Source organism: Rhinopithecus bieti, unplaced genomic scaffold (genome assembly GCF_001698545.2).
Source record: "Rhinopithecus bieti isolate Rb0 unplaced genomic scaffold, ASM169854v2 scaffold_5341, whole genome shotgun sequence".
In the NCBI taxonomy this organism is placed as follows: domain Eukaryota; kingdom Metazoa; phylum Chordata; class Mammalia; order Primates; family Cercopithecidae; genus Rhinopithecus; species Rhinopithecus bieti.
The window spans coordinates 1,078,512-1,096,324 of NW_016804835.1; the positions used below are offsets into that span (position 1 = coordinate 1,078,512).

Here is a 17,813-nt window from a genome sequence, read left to right on the forward strand (position 1 = left end):
TAAAAATTAGCTGGATGTAATGGCATGTGCCTGTAATCCCAGCTACTCGGGAGGCTGAGGCAGGAGAATCACTTGAACCGGGAGGCAGAGGTTGCAGCGGGCCAAGATCGTGCCACTGCACTCTACCCTGGGGGACAGAGCGAGACTCCATCTAATTAAAAAAAAAAAAGGAAAAGGAAAAGGAAAAGCAGAGCAATTAGTTTCAATGAGGTGAAGGTATTTGCAGTTATTGTTTCCTCTTACTTAATGAGGTTTTTTTTGGGGGGGGGGTTGCTGTCCAGACATTCTCTTTATGTTTTCTTTTCACCAGGCTGACTATGACATGTGTAAGTACAGTTTTGTTCGTTTTATTTTGCTTAAGTCTCACTGTGCTTGTTCCTCTACTCTGTGAGGTAATTCTGAAGAAATTAACTCTAGTAACAAACTATCAAAAGTACAAGCACTAACAGTTATATTGCCTATCTTAATAAATTACAATTAAAAAATGAGTAATTCCCTAGAAGAAAAATAGGTAATCATTTCATCTGTAAAATGGATTAGTAAACTATGTTATGATCATAGATAAATATGTATTAAATAGCTTTAAAGTCAATAGCAGAAAAAGAAAATACATAAAATATAATGTGTAACTTCCAAAGATCTTTTTCCTTCTTTCATTTACAGAGATCTAGGGGCTTCAGGCAGAGTCAAAAGGCAAGCTGCCAGTATCAATTCACACTCACTTAAACAAACTTTTTTTTTTTTTTGCTCTTCCCAGTCAGAGTTTCACTCTGTCGCCCAGGCTGGAGTGCGGTGGCGCAATCTCAACTTACTGCAACCTCTGTCTCCTGGGTTCAAGGGATTCTACTGCATCAGCCTCCTGAATAGCTGGGATTATAAGCATGCACCACCATGCCCAGCTGATTTTTGTGTTTTTAGGAGAGACAGGGTTTCACCATGTTGGCCACACTGGTCACAAACTACTAAACTTGTGATCCACCCACCTCGGCCTCCCAAAGTGCTGGGATTACAGGCATGAGCCACCCCGCTCAGCCTAAACAAACCTTTGCCAAGGAAAAGTGAAACACCTGTATGTATTAACTAAACTGCTCCCATTTTCAACAATAAAAGGAAATTAAAAACATTACTGAATGTCACTGACTTGGCTCATCTGAAGGGAAATAATGTAGATAACACAGCTAATTTTAAATTATCAAGCTGATACAACATAAATGGCTCTCTAAAACAATATGGGTTATTTTTACTCTGACTCAGCTTTCCCGAAACATGCAGATACAATATCTCAGAAATAGCACCACATAACAGCAACCTTAAACAAGTAAATATATTCCTCTTAGGACAAGTTTCTGACCTTGCTAAATTAAAATATTTCCCCAGCATATTTCATATATATTTCAACCTGCCACACCAAAATGAAAACACTGGCAAAAATTTCTCCAAAAAAGAGATTTCACCATCATTCTAGTAAACTCTGGGACATTTAATCAAAACTGAACAAAATTCAGGACCAAGAGCCATTCATTTGTTTATTCAATATATATTTACCAAACACCAAATAACCACTGTCCCTATCTCTCCAAGTGCTTACAGACTTCTGGTAGGAGTATTAAGACTTCTACTGGTCGGGTGCTGTGACTCATGCCTGTAAACTCAGCACTTTGGGAGTCTAGGTGGGTGCATCACTTGAGGTCAGGAGTTCGAGACCAGCCTGGCCAACATGGTGAAACCCCATCTCTACTCCAAATACAAAACTTACCCAGGTGTGGTGGCCTGTGCCTGTAGTCCCAACTACTCGGGAAGCTGGGGAAGGAGAATCGCTTGAACCCAGGAGGTGGAGGTTGCAGTGAGTTGAGATTGTGCTATTGCATTCCAGCCTGGGTGACAAGAGCAAAACTCCATTGCAAAAAAAAAAAAAGACTTCTATTATACTTGCTCTTCTACCAACAGAGGAAGACATCTTGTAGCCTCAATAGTTCACAACCCTAGTCCCAGGCCACTAAGCTGCTGCTAGAGCAGGGAAATGGATGTCCAGCAAGAAAAACCACGCTGTTTCTTTCCTCTCTGGTCCCTTCTCTTCCACATGTATGGCCAATTCCAAGCAGATCTTATCCATTTAGCCTGCTTGAAAATAGGAATGCTCTACTACAAACTAGCATCACTGAATGCTATGAGTGTACCAGCCTCTACCTACTCTGGAGTACTTTCATAGATGTTCTGCAGTATGATCCTCAAGTAAAGTCTTCTGTGTTGGGATGGGGCATTTTACTCTTTCCCCCATTATACAGAAGAGAAAGATGAAACAGATGGTTATTCCTAGTATCACGTAGTACTGCCGAAATCATGCAACTAAGTAAGTGACGCAGGTCTTGAATAGAAATCAACCCTCTTCCAAGGTGTAGGGTATATATTTCATTCATTTTCTTATTCTGCACGCATTTATTCACAAGAACTATGAGTAAAGCATTGAAGCACTGTCACAACCCTTGTAGAGAGCCTAGAACAGAGCCCAGTCTCTAAAACTGAGAGTTTATAGTCTTGTAAGGAAAAGACATATATATATATATGTATGTGTGTATATATATGTGTATATATGTGTGTGTGTGTGTGTGTGTGTGTGTGTGTGTGTGTGTATATAAAATAAGCCAAAATATGAACCCTGCAAAAAGAGAGGGACAAATAAAAGTTCAAGAGTTCAGAAGTGGGGTAGCACCTAAAAGTGGTCACTCTTGTCTCAAATACAAATGCCCCTTAACATATGATGGAGTTACATCCTGATAAATCCATCATGAGTTCCAAATGTCCTAAGTCAAAATGCATTTAATAACAGCTGTCCTACCAAACATCATAGCTTAACCTAGCCTGCCTTAAATACGTTAGCTTACAGTTGGGCAACATCATCTAACACCGAGCCTATTCTATAAAAAAAAACACCGGGCCGGGCGCGGTGGCTCAAGCCTGTAATCCCAGCACTTTGGGAGGCCGAGACGGGAGGATCATGAGGTCAGGAGATCGAGACCATCCTGGCTAATACGGTGAAACCCCGTCTCTACTAAAAAATACAAAAAACTAGCCGAGCGACGAGGCGGCCGCCTGTAGTCCCAGCTACTCAGGAGTCTGAGGCAGGAGAATGGCATAAACCTGGGAGGCGGAGCTTGCAGTGAGCTGAGATCTGGCCACTGCACTCCAGCCTGGGCGACAGAGCAAGACTCCGTCTCAAAAAAAAAAAAAAAAAAAACCCCAAAAAAACAAACAAAAAAAAAACACTGAATATCTCATGTGATTTATCGAACACTGTACTGAAAGTGAAAAACAGAATAGCTGTATAGGTATTCAAAGTATGGTTTCTACTTGAACGAGTATCATTTGCACACCATTGCAAATTCAAAAAAATCGTCAAACTATCGTAAGTTGGGGGCTGTTTGTACTCTTTTGGAGTTACATAGGATTTAAATAAAGCTTCTTTCTTCATTGAAACCAGGGACTACTTTTAATTCATCATCTCATCCACTTTGGTATCATGCACAAAGAAGGGACAGGAGGAAGGACTGATAGATGAAGAGTTGACGAGGGCTGACAGGTTTTTCTGATATATTTGTTTCATTTGGGATTTTAAAAAGGTCGGGAGGACAGTGCAAAGCCCAAAGTAAGTGTGGGGCTCTTAAAAGTCCTTCTTACATAGAAGCTTCTTGCCCTACTTCTCACCAATTAAAGATTTACTTGGGATTAATTCATCTCTTTAGAAGAGTTAGGCCTAGCACCATGAGTCACTGTAATCAAACATCTTTCCTCCAAAAAGAGGTCGGTCTTCAGGACGGTTCTGATTTGAAGGAGGGTGGGAGGAAAGCAGAAAAATTACACAGCATAAAGGCCTGAGGGGAAAAGTATAAAACCTTAATTTATGACCTCCACTGCAAGCTAGGAGTGACGAGTTGGCCACCTTCAGAAGAAGTTACTAGAGTTAATTACTTCACAGGTACCTCCCAGTGCAAGGAATGAGAATAGGTTAAAGAAGGGAAAAGTTTTAAAGAAAGGGAAACCCCCCCCACACACACACAAGAAATGCTAAAAAAATTAACTGTTTGAATGTAAAAAGAGTGTGTTAATGTCTTTTCAGGATAACTGTTAATATATATGCTGCAATATATATATTATGTATATATGTAATATATACATAATATATATGTAATATTTATGCTGCAATAAACTGCCTGTGAGACCAATTCCAAGAAACTGTTACTACTGGCCAGCAGGAACATTTCCTGTCATATGCCAAGCATCCAGGTCACCATTTATCACCTAGACACTTGAAGCCATCCAGTCCCTACCCTGACTCAAGCTCATAGCCATTCCAGACCTTCCCTATCCTTCCCCCATCCCTCATTTCACACAGATCTATGTTAATGTCACCTTCCCACTGCGACCTTCCCTGACCACCTTGTCTAAAACAGCTGTGCCCATCCCATTCTTAGTCTCTTAACCTGATTTATAGTTCTCCTCAGCACTTCGTGAAATAGCTGGTTCTCTGTCTACTCTGTATTTGACATAAACTCCAGAACAGAAAAGGCTTTGTTTACTGCTATATCCCCAATGACTAGTACAATACCCGTATATATTATTTAGTAGATATATATCAGCTGATTCAATAAATGAAAAGTACATAATATGTTTTTATATGCCCTTTAAAATTTGTTAACACTTTGTCAATTCCTTTATAGCACATGTAATAAATAATGAGGAACATTTCCACAGTTACCTAAAACACACATAATATGATGATGCACACCAAAGACTTCGGAGAATACTGAAGTGGGAAAACAAAACACACAACCAGAGGACTCAAACGACTAACACCTAACCAGTTCCAACAGGGTGTGTAGGAAATAGTAATGTGAAAACTTTACATTACAGTACAAAATAAGATAGCTTTTTTTGTTTTGCTGTGCTTTGTTTTGTTTTTTGTTTGTTTTTCAGGCAGAGTCTCGCTCTCTGTCACCCAGGCTGAAGTACGGTGTGGCTCACTGCAACCTCTGCCTTCCGGGTTGAGGCGGTTCTCCTTCTCAGCCTCCAGAGTAGCTGGGGTTACAGACACGTGCCACCACGCCCAGGTAATTTTTGTATTTTTGGTAGAGACACGGTTTCACCATGTTGGCCAGGCTGGTCTGAACTCCTGACCTCAAGTGATCCACCTGCCTCAGCCTCTCAAAGTGCTGGGATTACAGGCATGAGCGACCTCACCCGGCCACAATCTACCTTTTCTTTCTAGCCAGTAAAAGTACTTTATTTTGCCTTATCTGAAAAATAACAAAGGAAGAAAACATCAGAATTCTAACTGATTCCCAACTAAGATAATGAAAATGCCTTTGAAAAAATGACATATCTTAAGCAACTTGTATTCATTAAAGAACATATGCATCTTCCTTTATCCACAAAGCCAAATTATACTGACTGACCCCTTCGTCTGTGACTTTTCTCTTCTTAAAAGTCCTTCTTGATCTAAAATCCTCAAATATCTATTAGCCCATCTTTCCTTTTCACTGCCATTCTTCTCCAACTGTGGTCTTTATTAACTTTATTTCCTTACACCATAATCCCCCGAATTCTCTGTAATGAGGTAACTGTGCACAGAGTCCACTAAAACTGTCCTAGAAGTAACCAATGCACTCTTAATTGTCCAATCCAGTGGTCTCTTCTCCGTCCACATTTATCTCCTGACTGCTCTACACTGTTGAATACTGATGAACATACCATGCTCTTGACACCTCACTGACCCATGGTCTCCTGGTCCTGCTCCCAGCTCTCTTTTTCACCACAACCATGTAGGCATGGCCCTCGATTTTAGGCATAAGAGTTGCAGACTCTATCAGCAGCAAGATACACGTGACTTAGAAACTAAAATAAGATTTTTCTCCACTTTATTTCCTTAGGTGGCAGTGTTTCAACATACATAATCTAAGGCAAGACCATACCAGAGGAAATAATTTACCAGGAAAAAAATGAAATGGAAGAGAAAAAGACATTACTCACTGATGTAAATGCCAGAAGCTCCTCTTCAGTTAATTTATGCACTGGGTTATTCTTTTGAAAATTCATGCTTTAAATTAAGAAAAAAGGTAAATTAAGATGCATGTTGCAGCTAATGAAATATAATTTTTAAAAAGCAAAGTAAACTGCTATATTTTATATATTTGAAAGCAGATATTTAAATATTATGGGGGCCAGGCGCAGTGGCTCACGCCTGTAATCCCAACACTTTGGGAGGCCGAGGCGGGCAGATCACAAGGTCAGGAGATCCAGACCATCCTGGCTAATAAGGTGAAACCCCGTTTCTACTAAAAACACAAAAAGTTAGCAGGGCGTGGTGGCGGGCATCTGTAGTCCCAGCTACTCAGGAGGCTGAGGCAGGAGAATGGCGTGAACCCAGGAGGCGGAGCTTGCAGTGAGCCAAGATCGCGCCACTGCACTCCAGCCTGGGCGACAGAGTGAGACTCTGTCTCAAAAAATATATGTATAATGGCATTGTATACAAATGTGGAGTTTGTCAAAGACAAGCATAACAATAAAATGCTGACAAATAAAATGTGATTGGTGTACTAAATGTCAACATAATTTATCTTTTTTTTTTGAGACAGGGCTCACTGTGTCACCCAGGTTGGAGTGCAGTGGCACACACTTGGCTCATTGCAACCTCCACCTCCTGAGTTCAAGGGATCCTCCCAGCTCAGCCTCCCGAGTAACTGGGACTACAGGGATACGCCACCATTCCCAGCTAATTTTTCTATTTTTTGTAGAAACGTAGTTTCACTGTGTTGTCCAGGCTGGTCCTGAACTCCTGGACTCAAGTGATTGCCCACCTCAGTCTCCCAAAGTGTTGGGATTACAGCCATGTGACACCGTGCAGCCAACATAATATATCCTCCTAGGAAAAATGAAATTCAATATGTGCCACTCAGCAAAGAAAATGAAAAGAATTATTATGACACCAAGTCTTATTTATTAAACTCATGCTAAAAAAAAATGTTTTTGTAACAGCTGTCAAGGACGCAGAACAATAGGCATTCTTAGATCTTGCTGATCCAGGATCAATTACATTATTGGTAGAATCATTTTAGAAAACAATTTGGGCTGGGCACGGTGGCTCATGCCTGTAATCCCAGCACTTTGGGAGGCCGAGGCAGGCGAATCATGAGGTCAAGAGATCGAGACCATCCTGGCCAACATGGTGAAACCACCTCTACTAAAAATACAAAAAATTAGCTGGGTGTGGTGGCGCACACCTGTAGTCCCAGCTACTCAGGAGGCTGAGGCAGGAGGATTGCTTGAACTCGCAAGGCAGAGGTTGCAGTGAGCCAAGATTGCGCCACTGCACTCCAGCCTGGGTGACAGAGCAAGACTCCATCTCAAAAAAAGAGAAAGAAACAATTTGGCACTATCTTTGTGAACATTCATATATCCTCGACTCAGTACTTCCATCCTAGATATGGAGCCCAGAGAAATTCTTGAACAGATACATCAAGAACGAGATACATAAATATCCACAGTAATATTGTGTATAACAGGAAAAATCTGGAAACAATCCAAATGCCCAAAAGGAAAATGACCAATTGTTGTATAATCATCCAACAGAATGCTATACTGCGAAGTAAACTGCAGCTACATATAACAACATGAATCACAGGAATACAATAATGAGAGAAAATAAGCACATCACAGAGGACTATATGTTTATTATAAGATACTACTTTTATAAAGCTCAAAAGCAAGTAAATTTAAGCAACTGACTTACAAGCATACAAAACATGAATTAAAATATTTTTAAAAAGGCAACAAAATCACAAACATGAGATTCAGAATAACAGTTGACTTTTCACCAGTGTTAGTTTTATTATTAGACTATTCCAAATGGAATATTAAATATTCTTAATATATGGAATATATGAAATATTCCACATATAATTACAATATATATGGAATATATATATGTGGATATATAATATATATGGAATGTAATTCCAAATACTCCATATATTAATTTAACAAATTTTAAAGGGCATATAAATGTATATAAATATTCCATACATTAAGAATGAAAATAGGCCAGGCACGGCAGCTAATGCATATAATCCCAGCACTTAGGGAGGCTGAGGCAGGTGGATCACGAGGTCAGGAGTTCAAGACCAGCCTGGCCAAGATGGTGAAACCCCATTCTACTAAAAATACAAAAATTAGCCAGGCATGCTGGCAAGTGCCTGTAATCTCAGCTACTTGGGAGACTGAGACAGAGAACTGCTTGAACCTGGGAGGCAGAGGTTACAGTGAGCCAAGATCGTGCCACTGCACTCCCACCTGGGCAAAAGAGCAAGAATCCATCTCAAAAAAAAAAAAAAAAAAAAAAAAAGAAAATAAAAAAAAAAAAAAATGAAACACTGCCTTTATAAAATTGGAGTGACAGAACCTTCATCCTTATAATTTTCAATACTCTTTAACGATTTATAATTATCGTATAATTGTTTATATACATAATTTTTACATCTGATAGCCATTTTAGTGTTGGAAAAGACCCCAAAAATCTAATCGCCAGAAGAGGATAAGAACTATGAAATGATTTTTTTACAAACACATGCCCTTTATCAAGAACAAACAAGCATGAATGAGCCATTAACATAAGCAGTCAGGTAGGAATGAAGTGTAAGAGAGGGTGGGGCAGTCCAGCATTCGTCTTTCAGGTAAAATCCAACTCACAAGCAGGAAGCCAGTTATGGACCCGCTCCCAAGAAGATATGTGACAGGAGCCTGGAAGCTATCCCGCACTGTTGTGTGCCAATCTACTATGTATAAGAATTCACTTTCTCAGGCTAGGCACAGTGGCTCGCGCTATAAAACTCTCCGCACTTTTTGGGAGGCTCGCGGTGAGTGATCACCTGAGCGTCAGGTGGTTCGAGACGAGGCTGGCTCTTCCCACATCGTGAAACCCTGTCTCTCTAAAAATACAAAACCATTTGAGCATGATAAAGCGATTGGGCAGGCGCCTGTTAATCCCATTTCTCTCACTCAGGAGGGCTTGATTCCGGCACAGAGTAGTCGTTTGGGGCTGCGGTTGGCCCGTTGCAGTGAGTCATACAGATATAGCTGACCATTCTACTCCGGCCTGGGACGACAGAGCCGAGATCTGCTCTCAAAAGAAAAAAAAAACAAAATTTCTGCTCACTGGAATCATAATGTTACAGGAAATTGCTTGGATTTTAGAAAACAAGAACTGCTGGTTATGTGCGAGCCTTTTAAAATAAAATAAAACTGTCTGAACTGAATTCATTGTTTTCCCCTCCAAACAGCAATCCCAAAATATCTAAATGAACCTTACTGTCTGCTATATGAAGTAAAATGACCTATTGTGGTGAACACGTAAAGAGGTGAGTTCTAGATTAAAAGAATAGTTGGCTGGGCGCATTCGATCACCCCATCAATCCTAGTACCTTTGGGGGCCAAGGCCCGGTGGCCAGTACCTGCGACTGCCCTGGAGTTTCATAGACCACCTGGCTCAACACGCGTGAAACCCTGTTGCGTCTAACTAAGCTACAAAATATTAAGCCAGGGTGTGGCTGGCCACATGCCTGTAATCCTAGACTTGCTTGGGAAGGCTGAGGCATGAGAATTGGCCTGAACCTGGTTAAGGCCGCAGGTTGCCAGTTGCAGCCAAGATTTGCCCAACTGCCCCACTCCAGCGCTGCGGCACAGTGCAAGACTGTCTCAAAAAAAAAAAAAAGAACAATATTTTTTCAAATGCTCCCTTTTCTATAATTGCCATATTACTAATGTTAACTGGATCATTATCTACTAGCTTTATGGGGGATCGTATTTTGAACATTCAATAATCTTTGATGAACAAATGGGATATTCATTTACTCTAAATAGTACCTTTCAAAGAAGTTGTTTCTTTTTGAAAAAGTTTTTTTTGAAAAAGTTTGTTTTTTTTGAAAAAGAAGTTGTTTTTTTTTTTGAGACAGAGTTTCACTCTGTCACCCGGGCTGGAGTGCAGTGGCGTGATCTCGGCTCACTGCAATCTCCACCTCCCAGGTTCAAGCAATTCTCCTGCCTCAGGCTACCGAGTAGCTGGGATTACAAGCGCCCACCATCACACCTGGCTAATTTTTGTATTTTTAGTAGAGACGGGATTTCACTATGTTGGCCAGGCTGGTCTCGAACTCCTAACCTTGGGTGCTCCACCCTCTTCGGCTTCCCAAAGTGCGGGGATTACAGGAGTAAGCCACCGTGCCTGGCCAATAAAATGTTAATTACAAAATAAAAGAATAACTTTGGAGAAGCCTAGCAAACACCACTTTAATCATGTGATCAAAGTTAACATCACCAGTAGAGGGGCAAACCCAAATCATATTCTACTTGCTAGGAGGAAATGAGAATAACAAAACTTCATTTCTCTCACATCCCAGCTAAAAACGCATAATGTGGCTGGGTGCAGTGGCTCATGCCTGTAATCTCAGCACTCTGGGAGATCGAGGTGGGCGGATCAGCTGAGGTCAGGAGTTCGAGACCAGCCTGGACAACATGGTGAACCCCCATCTCTACTAAAAATCCAAAAAAATTAGCCGGGCGTGGTGGTGTGCGCCTGTAATCCCAGCTACTCAGGAGGCTGAGGCAAGAGAATCGCTTGAGCCCAGGAGGTGGAGGCTGCAGTGAGCCGAGATCGTGCCATTGCACTCCAGCCTAGGCAACAACAGCAAAACTTCATTTCGGGGCGGAGGGGGGAAATGCATAAGGTGAATCCAACTATTAAAAAAAAATCAGACAAACTCAAATTGAGGGAAAGTCTAAAAATAATGGACTTGTAAATGTCAAGTGTCAAGATCATGCAAGTCAAGCAAAAATGAGGAACTATCCCAGACTGATAAAGACTAAAGAGACATGACAACTAAATGTGACACATATATTCTAGACTGGATCTTTTGCTCTAAAAGAGAGTATCTGGACAACTAGCAAAATTTGAATGGGGTCTGAGAATTAAATGATAGCAAAGTATGAATGTTAACTTTCTGATTTTGATAGCTGTATTGTGACTATGTACAAATTATTGTTGGAAATATACACCAAATTCTTCAGGAATGATATAGTATCATGTTGGAAACTTATTCTTAAAAGTTATTTGTATTGCCCTGCCCGTAAACATTTTTCACGAATTTGATATTATTTCTAATCAGAAAAAAAAAGGAAAAACTATTTTGACCACAGATAAGGTTCTACAGTATTAAAAAATAATCCTATCCTTTGAAATGCAAATATCCTCAAATCTCAAAATAGTCATTCTCACCTGTCTTTAATATTTCATTAAGAATCTACTCGGCCAGGCACGGTGGCTCAAGCCTGTAATCCCAGCACTTTGGGAGGCCGAGACGGGTGGATCACGAGGTCAGGAGATCGAGACCATCCTGGCTAACACCGTGAAACCCCGTCTCTACTAAAAAATACAAAAAAAACTAGACAGGCGAGGTGGCAGGCGCCTGTAGTCCCAGCTACTCGGGAGCCTGAGGCAGGAGAATGGCGTAAACCCGGGAGGCGGAGCTTGCAGTGAGCTGAGATCCGGCCACTGCACTCCAGCCCCGGCAACAGAGCGAGACTCCGTCTCAAAAAAAAAAAAAAAAAATCTACTCCTAGCTAAAGTTAAACAAAGAAATTGTGCTTATAAAGGAAACAGAAGAATACATATACCAACTCATAGGAGATTCGTAATGTCTAGTCCTTTAATTGGCTCTTCAAGTATTTCCTCTTGATCTTCATAAGCACTACAAAAATTCCCTATTCATTCAGAACTCTTGGAACCTCCTTGAATGAAGATTCTCCTCACATAAGAGAATCAATATGCAAAGTGTTCAAAGTAGTCAAGTCAGTCATTAACTTACCAGATTCCAAGGATAATAGCAAGCTCTTCAGCACACAGATCGGGCATCTGAAACTGTTCACAATCTGCTAACTTTATGTCATTCAGAATGGTGTCATCATTGAGCTCAAGATTCTAGTGGAATACAAAAGAAAATACTTAAACCAAAAATTAAATTTTATTCATTCACCAAAATGGCATGTAATAGATTGCTAGAAAGGATAAAGTTAACTTACCTTGTCTACCTATGGTCAACAGGTTGTTTCTTGTGAAACACATATTTGGAAACAACTTACCTTCCAGAAATGAAAGATGTGCCATTCTATACCTCAAGAATGCACTAACAATGACAATAATAGGGAATAACAGCTATCATTCATTGAGCCAAGTATGCAAAAGCCCCTCTGCAGATAACCTTACAAACATTTTTCAAATCCATCCTCACAATAATCACAGACAATAGGCATTTCTATCCCTATTTATTGATGAAAAACAAAGAATCAGATACTTGAAGCTCATCCAAGATCATACTCAAAGTATGTGACAGCATCAGGATTCAAAACTGGATCTTTCCATTCTGCCTCTAAATTCTAATCAAAAACATCAACTTCCCAACTCTGTGTCTCAGCAATATAGTGCGATCAGTTGAGAAATTTCTCACAAATAGCTTGTTATCAATGATGGAAATGCCAAACTGACAAGTTCGTTCTAAAATTTATATGGAAATGCAAATGATCGACAATAACCAAAACAATTTTAAAAAGAATAAAATACAAAGAAGTACTTGATTTCAAGAATTACTATAAAGCCCAGACAGTATGGTACTGGCATAAAGACAGACATACAAAGTGAATGGAACAGAATACAGTCCAAAATGTTAGACCCATGCATATGTGATGGATTGATTTTCAGTAAAAGTACCTAGGTGGTTCAGTAGATAAAGCCTTTCAATAAATGATATTAGAGAACTTTGGGAGGCCAAGGTTGGAGGAAGCTTGCAGCCAGGAGCTTGAGACCAGCCTGGGCAACACAGCAAGACCCTGTCTCTCCAAAAAAAAAGTAACTAAATGATGTCAGAACAACTGGATATCCATTTGTAAAAAAAAATGATCCTTCACGTTTATCTCAATCATATACAAAAATTAAATCAAAATTAATCACAGACCTTAATACAGAAGTTAAAACTAAAAAAACTTCTAGAATAAAACATAAAAAAAAAAAAATTTGTAACCTTGAGATGGAAAGGCACCAGTCCTTAATTAGGACACAAAAGCATGACTTATAAGAGAAAACTTCATAAATTGGACTTCATCAGATTAAAAACTTCTGTTCTCTGAAAACATTGTTAAGAAGACAAAAAGTCAAGCTCCGGATCCAAATATATTGACATAACACGTATCTGAAAAGGGACTTGTATCCAGAATATGAAGAACTCTTAGAACTCAATAAGAAGACAACCCAAATGAAAAATGGGCAAAAGAGGCCAGGCATGGTGGCTCACGCCTGTAATCCCAGCACTTTAGGAGGCCAAAGTGGGTGGATCACTTGAGGTAAGGAGTTCAAGACCAGCCTGGCAAACATGGTAAAACCCCGTCTCTACCAAAAATACAAAAATCAGCCAGGCATTGTGGCATGTACTTGTACTCCCAGCTACTCGGGAGGCTGAGGCAGGAGAATTGCTTGAACCCGAGAGGTGGAGGTTGCAGTAAGCTGAGATCTTGCCACTGCACTCCAGCCTAGGCAATAGAGTGAGACTCCATTTCAAAAATAAAAAGAGAAGAGAGAAAAAAAAAACTTATATTCACACAAAGACTTACATACATATTTTCTAGGCAGGTTTATTAGTAATAGCTGCTAGAAATAACAAATGTCCACCAGCAGTTCATATTGGTATTTCAACATGGCTGAATCTTAAAACCATTAAGCCAGACACAAAAGATTACATACCGTATGATTCCATTTATTGGAAATTCTAGAAAAGACAGATCTAATCTATGACAGAAAGCAGACTAGAGAGTAACTGACTGCAAAGAACTACAGGGGCACTCTTTGGAGAAACTTTTTTTCATTATAGTGGTGGTTACATGTGTCTAATTGTTAAATCTCAACAAAGTGTAATTCAAAATAGGTATACTTTATGTAAATTATTCCTCAATAATCTTGGGTGAAATTTTTTTCTAATTCAACAAAAAAACAAGGAAGACTTTAGGAGCTAAATGAAGCTAGACAGAAGCTGGGCATGGTGGCTCATGCCTATAATCCCAGCACTTTGAGAGGCTGAGGTGGGTGGATCACCGGATGTCAGGAGTTCGACAACAGCCTGGCCAGCATGGTGAAGCCCTGTCTCTACTAAAAATACAATTCCCCAGGCATAGTGGCATGTGGCTGTAGTCCCAGCTACTTGGAGACTAAAGCAGGCTACAGAATGAGACACCATCTCAAAATAAAATAAAATATATATTTTCACACTGTAACATTTCTTTTTTTTTTTGGAGAAAGTCTCACTTAGTCACCCAGGCTGGAGTGCAGTGGTGTGACCTCGGCTCACTGCAACCTCCACCTCCCGGGTTCAAGCAATTCTCCTGCCTCAGCCTCCCAAGTAGCTGGAATTACAGGCACACACCACCACCCCCGGATAATCTTCTCTATTTTTAGTAGAGACGTGGTTTCGGCATGTTGGCCAGGTTGGTCTGGAACTCCTGACCTCAAGTGACCCTCCCACCTTGGCCTCCCAAAGTGCTGGGACTACAGGCGGGAGCCACCACACTGAGCCACATTGTAACATTTCCAATCAGGATATATTTTGTAATCACTATAAATGCTATGGTAGTGTTCTTTCCTTTTCCTGAAAAATGGTTATTAAACAGATGGTGTATATTACAATCTAATAATGTGTTTGACACAAGGAAATATGATATATAACCAACTTAACAAACAATTATCTTCCACCCATGAGAATAAAGCTATGTTTCTATATAATCCATACCTACATCATACAACTTGTACTCTCCATCTTCAAGTAGTAATTAACAAAGACCCTAAGATTATCTGAATGTATTTTATTCGCATATAAAAAGATTAAATTCTGGCCGGTGCAGTGGCTCATGCCTATAATCCCAACAGTTTTGGGAGGCTGAGGCAAGTGGATGGCTTGAGCCTAGAAGTTCAAGACCAGCCTGGGCAACATGGTGAAACCACATCTCTACCAAAAATACAAAAATTAACCAGTCTCATAACCTGGTCTCTAAACAGACAAACAGGTAAAACTTTTTTTTTTAATTTTTTTTTGAGACGGAGTCGCACTCTGTCGCCCAGGCTGGAGTGCAGTGGCACAATCTCGGCTCACTGCAAGCTCCGCCTCCCGGGTTCATGCCACTCTCCTGCCTCAGCCTCCCAAGTTGCTGGGACTACAGGCACCCGCCACCACACCCAGCTAATTTTTTGTATTTTTAGTAGAGATGGGGTTTCACTATGTTAGCCAGGATGGTCTCGATCTCCTGACCTTATGATCCGTCTGCCTCAGCCTCCCAAAGTGCTGGGATTACAGGCATGAGCCACCGCGCCCAGCCAATATTTTTAAAATAAAATAAAATAATCCTGAAAAAATTTCTGATAGTCACATGTAATATGTTAAAAATGTTAACCATGTTAACCCTGTAACATGTGTTATATGGTTAATCCCAGTGGGAGTTGAAGCAGGAAGATTGCTTGAGCCCAGGAGTTTGAAACAAACCTGGGCAATATAGTGAGACATCATCTCCATTTAAGAAGAAAGAAAGCAAGAAAGCAAGCAAGCAAACAAGCAAGCAAGAAAGCAAGCAAGAAAGAACAAACAAGCAAAAAAAAATTAACTTCTGTATTAAATTATACATCATTTTCATACATTTCTCACAATACTCATCATATCCTATTTATCACCAGGAGATAATTTTCTTTTTTCTTTTTTCTTTTTTTTTTTTCAAAGGGAATTTTGCTCTTGTTGCCCAGGCTGGAGTTCAATGGTGCAATTGCACTCATTGCTCATTGCAACCTCCACTTCCCGGGTCCAAGCAATTCTCCCACCTCAACCTCCCAAGTAGCTGGGATTATAGGCATGTGCCACCACAACAGGCTAATTTTGTTTTTTTGGGTATTTTTCCTTTTTTTTTTTGAGACGGAGTCTTGCTCTGTCACCCAGGCTGGAGTGCAGTGGCATGATCTCGGCTCACTGCAAGCTCCGCCTCCCGGCTGGATTCACACCATTCTCCTGCCTCAGCCTCCTGAGTAGCTGGGACTACAGGCACCTACCACCACACCCGGTTAATTTGTTTTGTAGTTTTAGTAGAGACAGGGTTTCACCATGTTAGCCAGGATGATCTCCTGACCTCGTGCACCCGCCTTAGCCTCCCAAAGTGCTGGAATTACAGGCGTGAGCCATTGCACCTGGCCTAATTTTGCATTTTTAATAGAGACAGGGTTTCACTATTTAGGTCAGACTAGGCTCGAACTCCTGACCTCAAGTGATCCACCCACCTCAGCTTTCCGAAGTGTTGGGATTACAGGCATGAGCCACCATGTTAGGCCAATCACTGAGAGATAATTTTCTATAGGACAACTCCACATTAAAAAACAGTAAACACAGCAGGGCACGGTGGCTCACGCCTGTAATCCCAGCATTTTGGGAGGCCGAGACAGGCAGATCACCTGAGGTTGCAAGTTCAAGACCAGCCTGATTAACATGGAGAAACTCCATCTCTACTAAAAATACAAAATTAGCCAGGCGTGGTGATGCATGCCTGCAATCCCAGCTACTTGGGAGGCTGAGGCAGAAGAATTGCTTGAACCCGGGAGGCGAGGTTGCATTGAGCTGAGATCGCTCCACTACACTCCAGCCTGGGCAATAGAGTGAGACTCCGTCTCAAAAAACAAAAAAGAAAAAAAAAGTAGTTGGGGGTTCCTGGGATCAGAAAACACATGCATAAATGCTAAAGGGCTCCATGGAAGCAGCTGGAGTGGACTATAATTAGGTAAACTGACCAAGAGTCATAATTCAAACTAAAGAAGAGAATTCATTAGACATGTCAAATAAACATACTAAGGCAACCACCACCTAATAATGACAGAGAAACAAAAGCTCGATCACAAAACTAGTGAAAAGGAATTCTGATAATCTGTTTATATATTTAGAAAAAGCCTAAGAGATTCCAAGAGAAGACAAACATAAGGAAACATGACAGCAGACAGAAAAATTGGTCTCCACCCAGTATGCCTTTTGAATTTCTAAAAGAGGGGTAATATATAACTAACTGCATTACTAATTCATAGTTACTGAATCCTAAAAGAAAAGGACTATTTATCTCTATATACGGGTTAGGAAAAAAGACGGTTTAAACACGGGTTCTCCCTGACCCATAAACCTTGAAAAGGCAAAAGAAAGAATAAAATGAAGTCCGCCCCCAACCCACTCAGTGTTTCTATGGTACTCACCTGTTGAAATTGTTAGACTCAGGTATTAATTGAATGTAATAACTTGCAATCCTACTTGCCTTGGTTAAATGCTCCTGAGGAGTGGGTGCTGGAGTGAATTCACAATTTGAAAGGACATCCCCTTCCCTTCTTACATCTAGAATCAGTTGTGCCACATAATTTTCCTGGAACCGTGTTCTTTTCCCCAAAGCACCTGAAAAAACAATAAAATGGTATCTACTGAGTTACCTATCAGATCTACTGTACAGTCATGAAGAGCAATATTTTCAGAGTGCTTTAGAGTTTACAAGATATTTTCTCCATTTCACATAAGAAAGTCCTGAGGCCCAGTCTCAGGTTTTAAATGACTTATAAAATTAGAAAGTCATTAAGCTCTGGTACCAGACTCAAACCCAGGATTTCTGCCACTAGATTTTTTTTTTTTTATTATTATTATAATTTAAATTCTAGGGTAAATTAG

At 40.4% G+C, this 17,813-nt stretch overlaps 1 protein-coding gene across 2 annotated transcripts in view; it reads right to left on the reverse strand.

Annotated features, from left to right (window-relative positions):
- Window positions 1-17,813, reverse strand: part of TTC27 (tetratricopeptide repeat domain 27) — a 198,997-nt gene that overhangs the window by 134,878 nt on the left and 46,306 nt on the right. For both annotated transcript variants that reach the window (XM_017870638.1, XM_017870637.1), the window contains exons 7-9: window positions 17,413-17,546; window positions 11,910-12,022; window positions 6,025-6,091 (exon numbers count right to left, since the gene is read on the reverse strand). In XM_017870638.1, coding sequence (XP_017726127.1) covers window positions 6,025-6,091; window positions 11,910-12,022; window positions 17,413-17,546 — 314 coding nt within the window. The remainder of the gene's footprint in view (window positions 1-6,024; window positions 6,092-11,909; window positions 12,023-17,412; window positions 17,547-17,813) is intronic.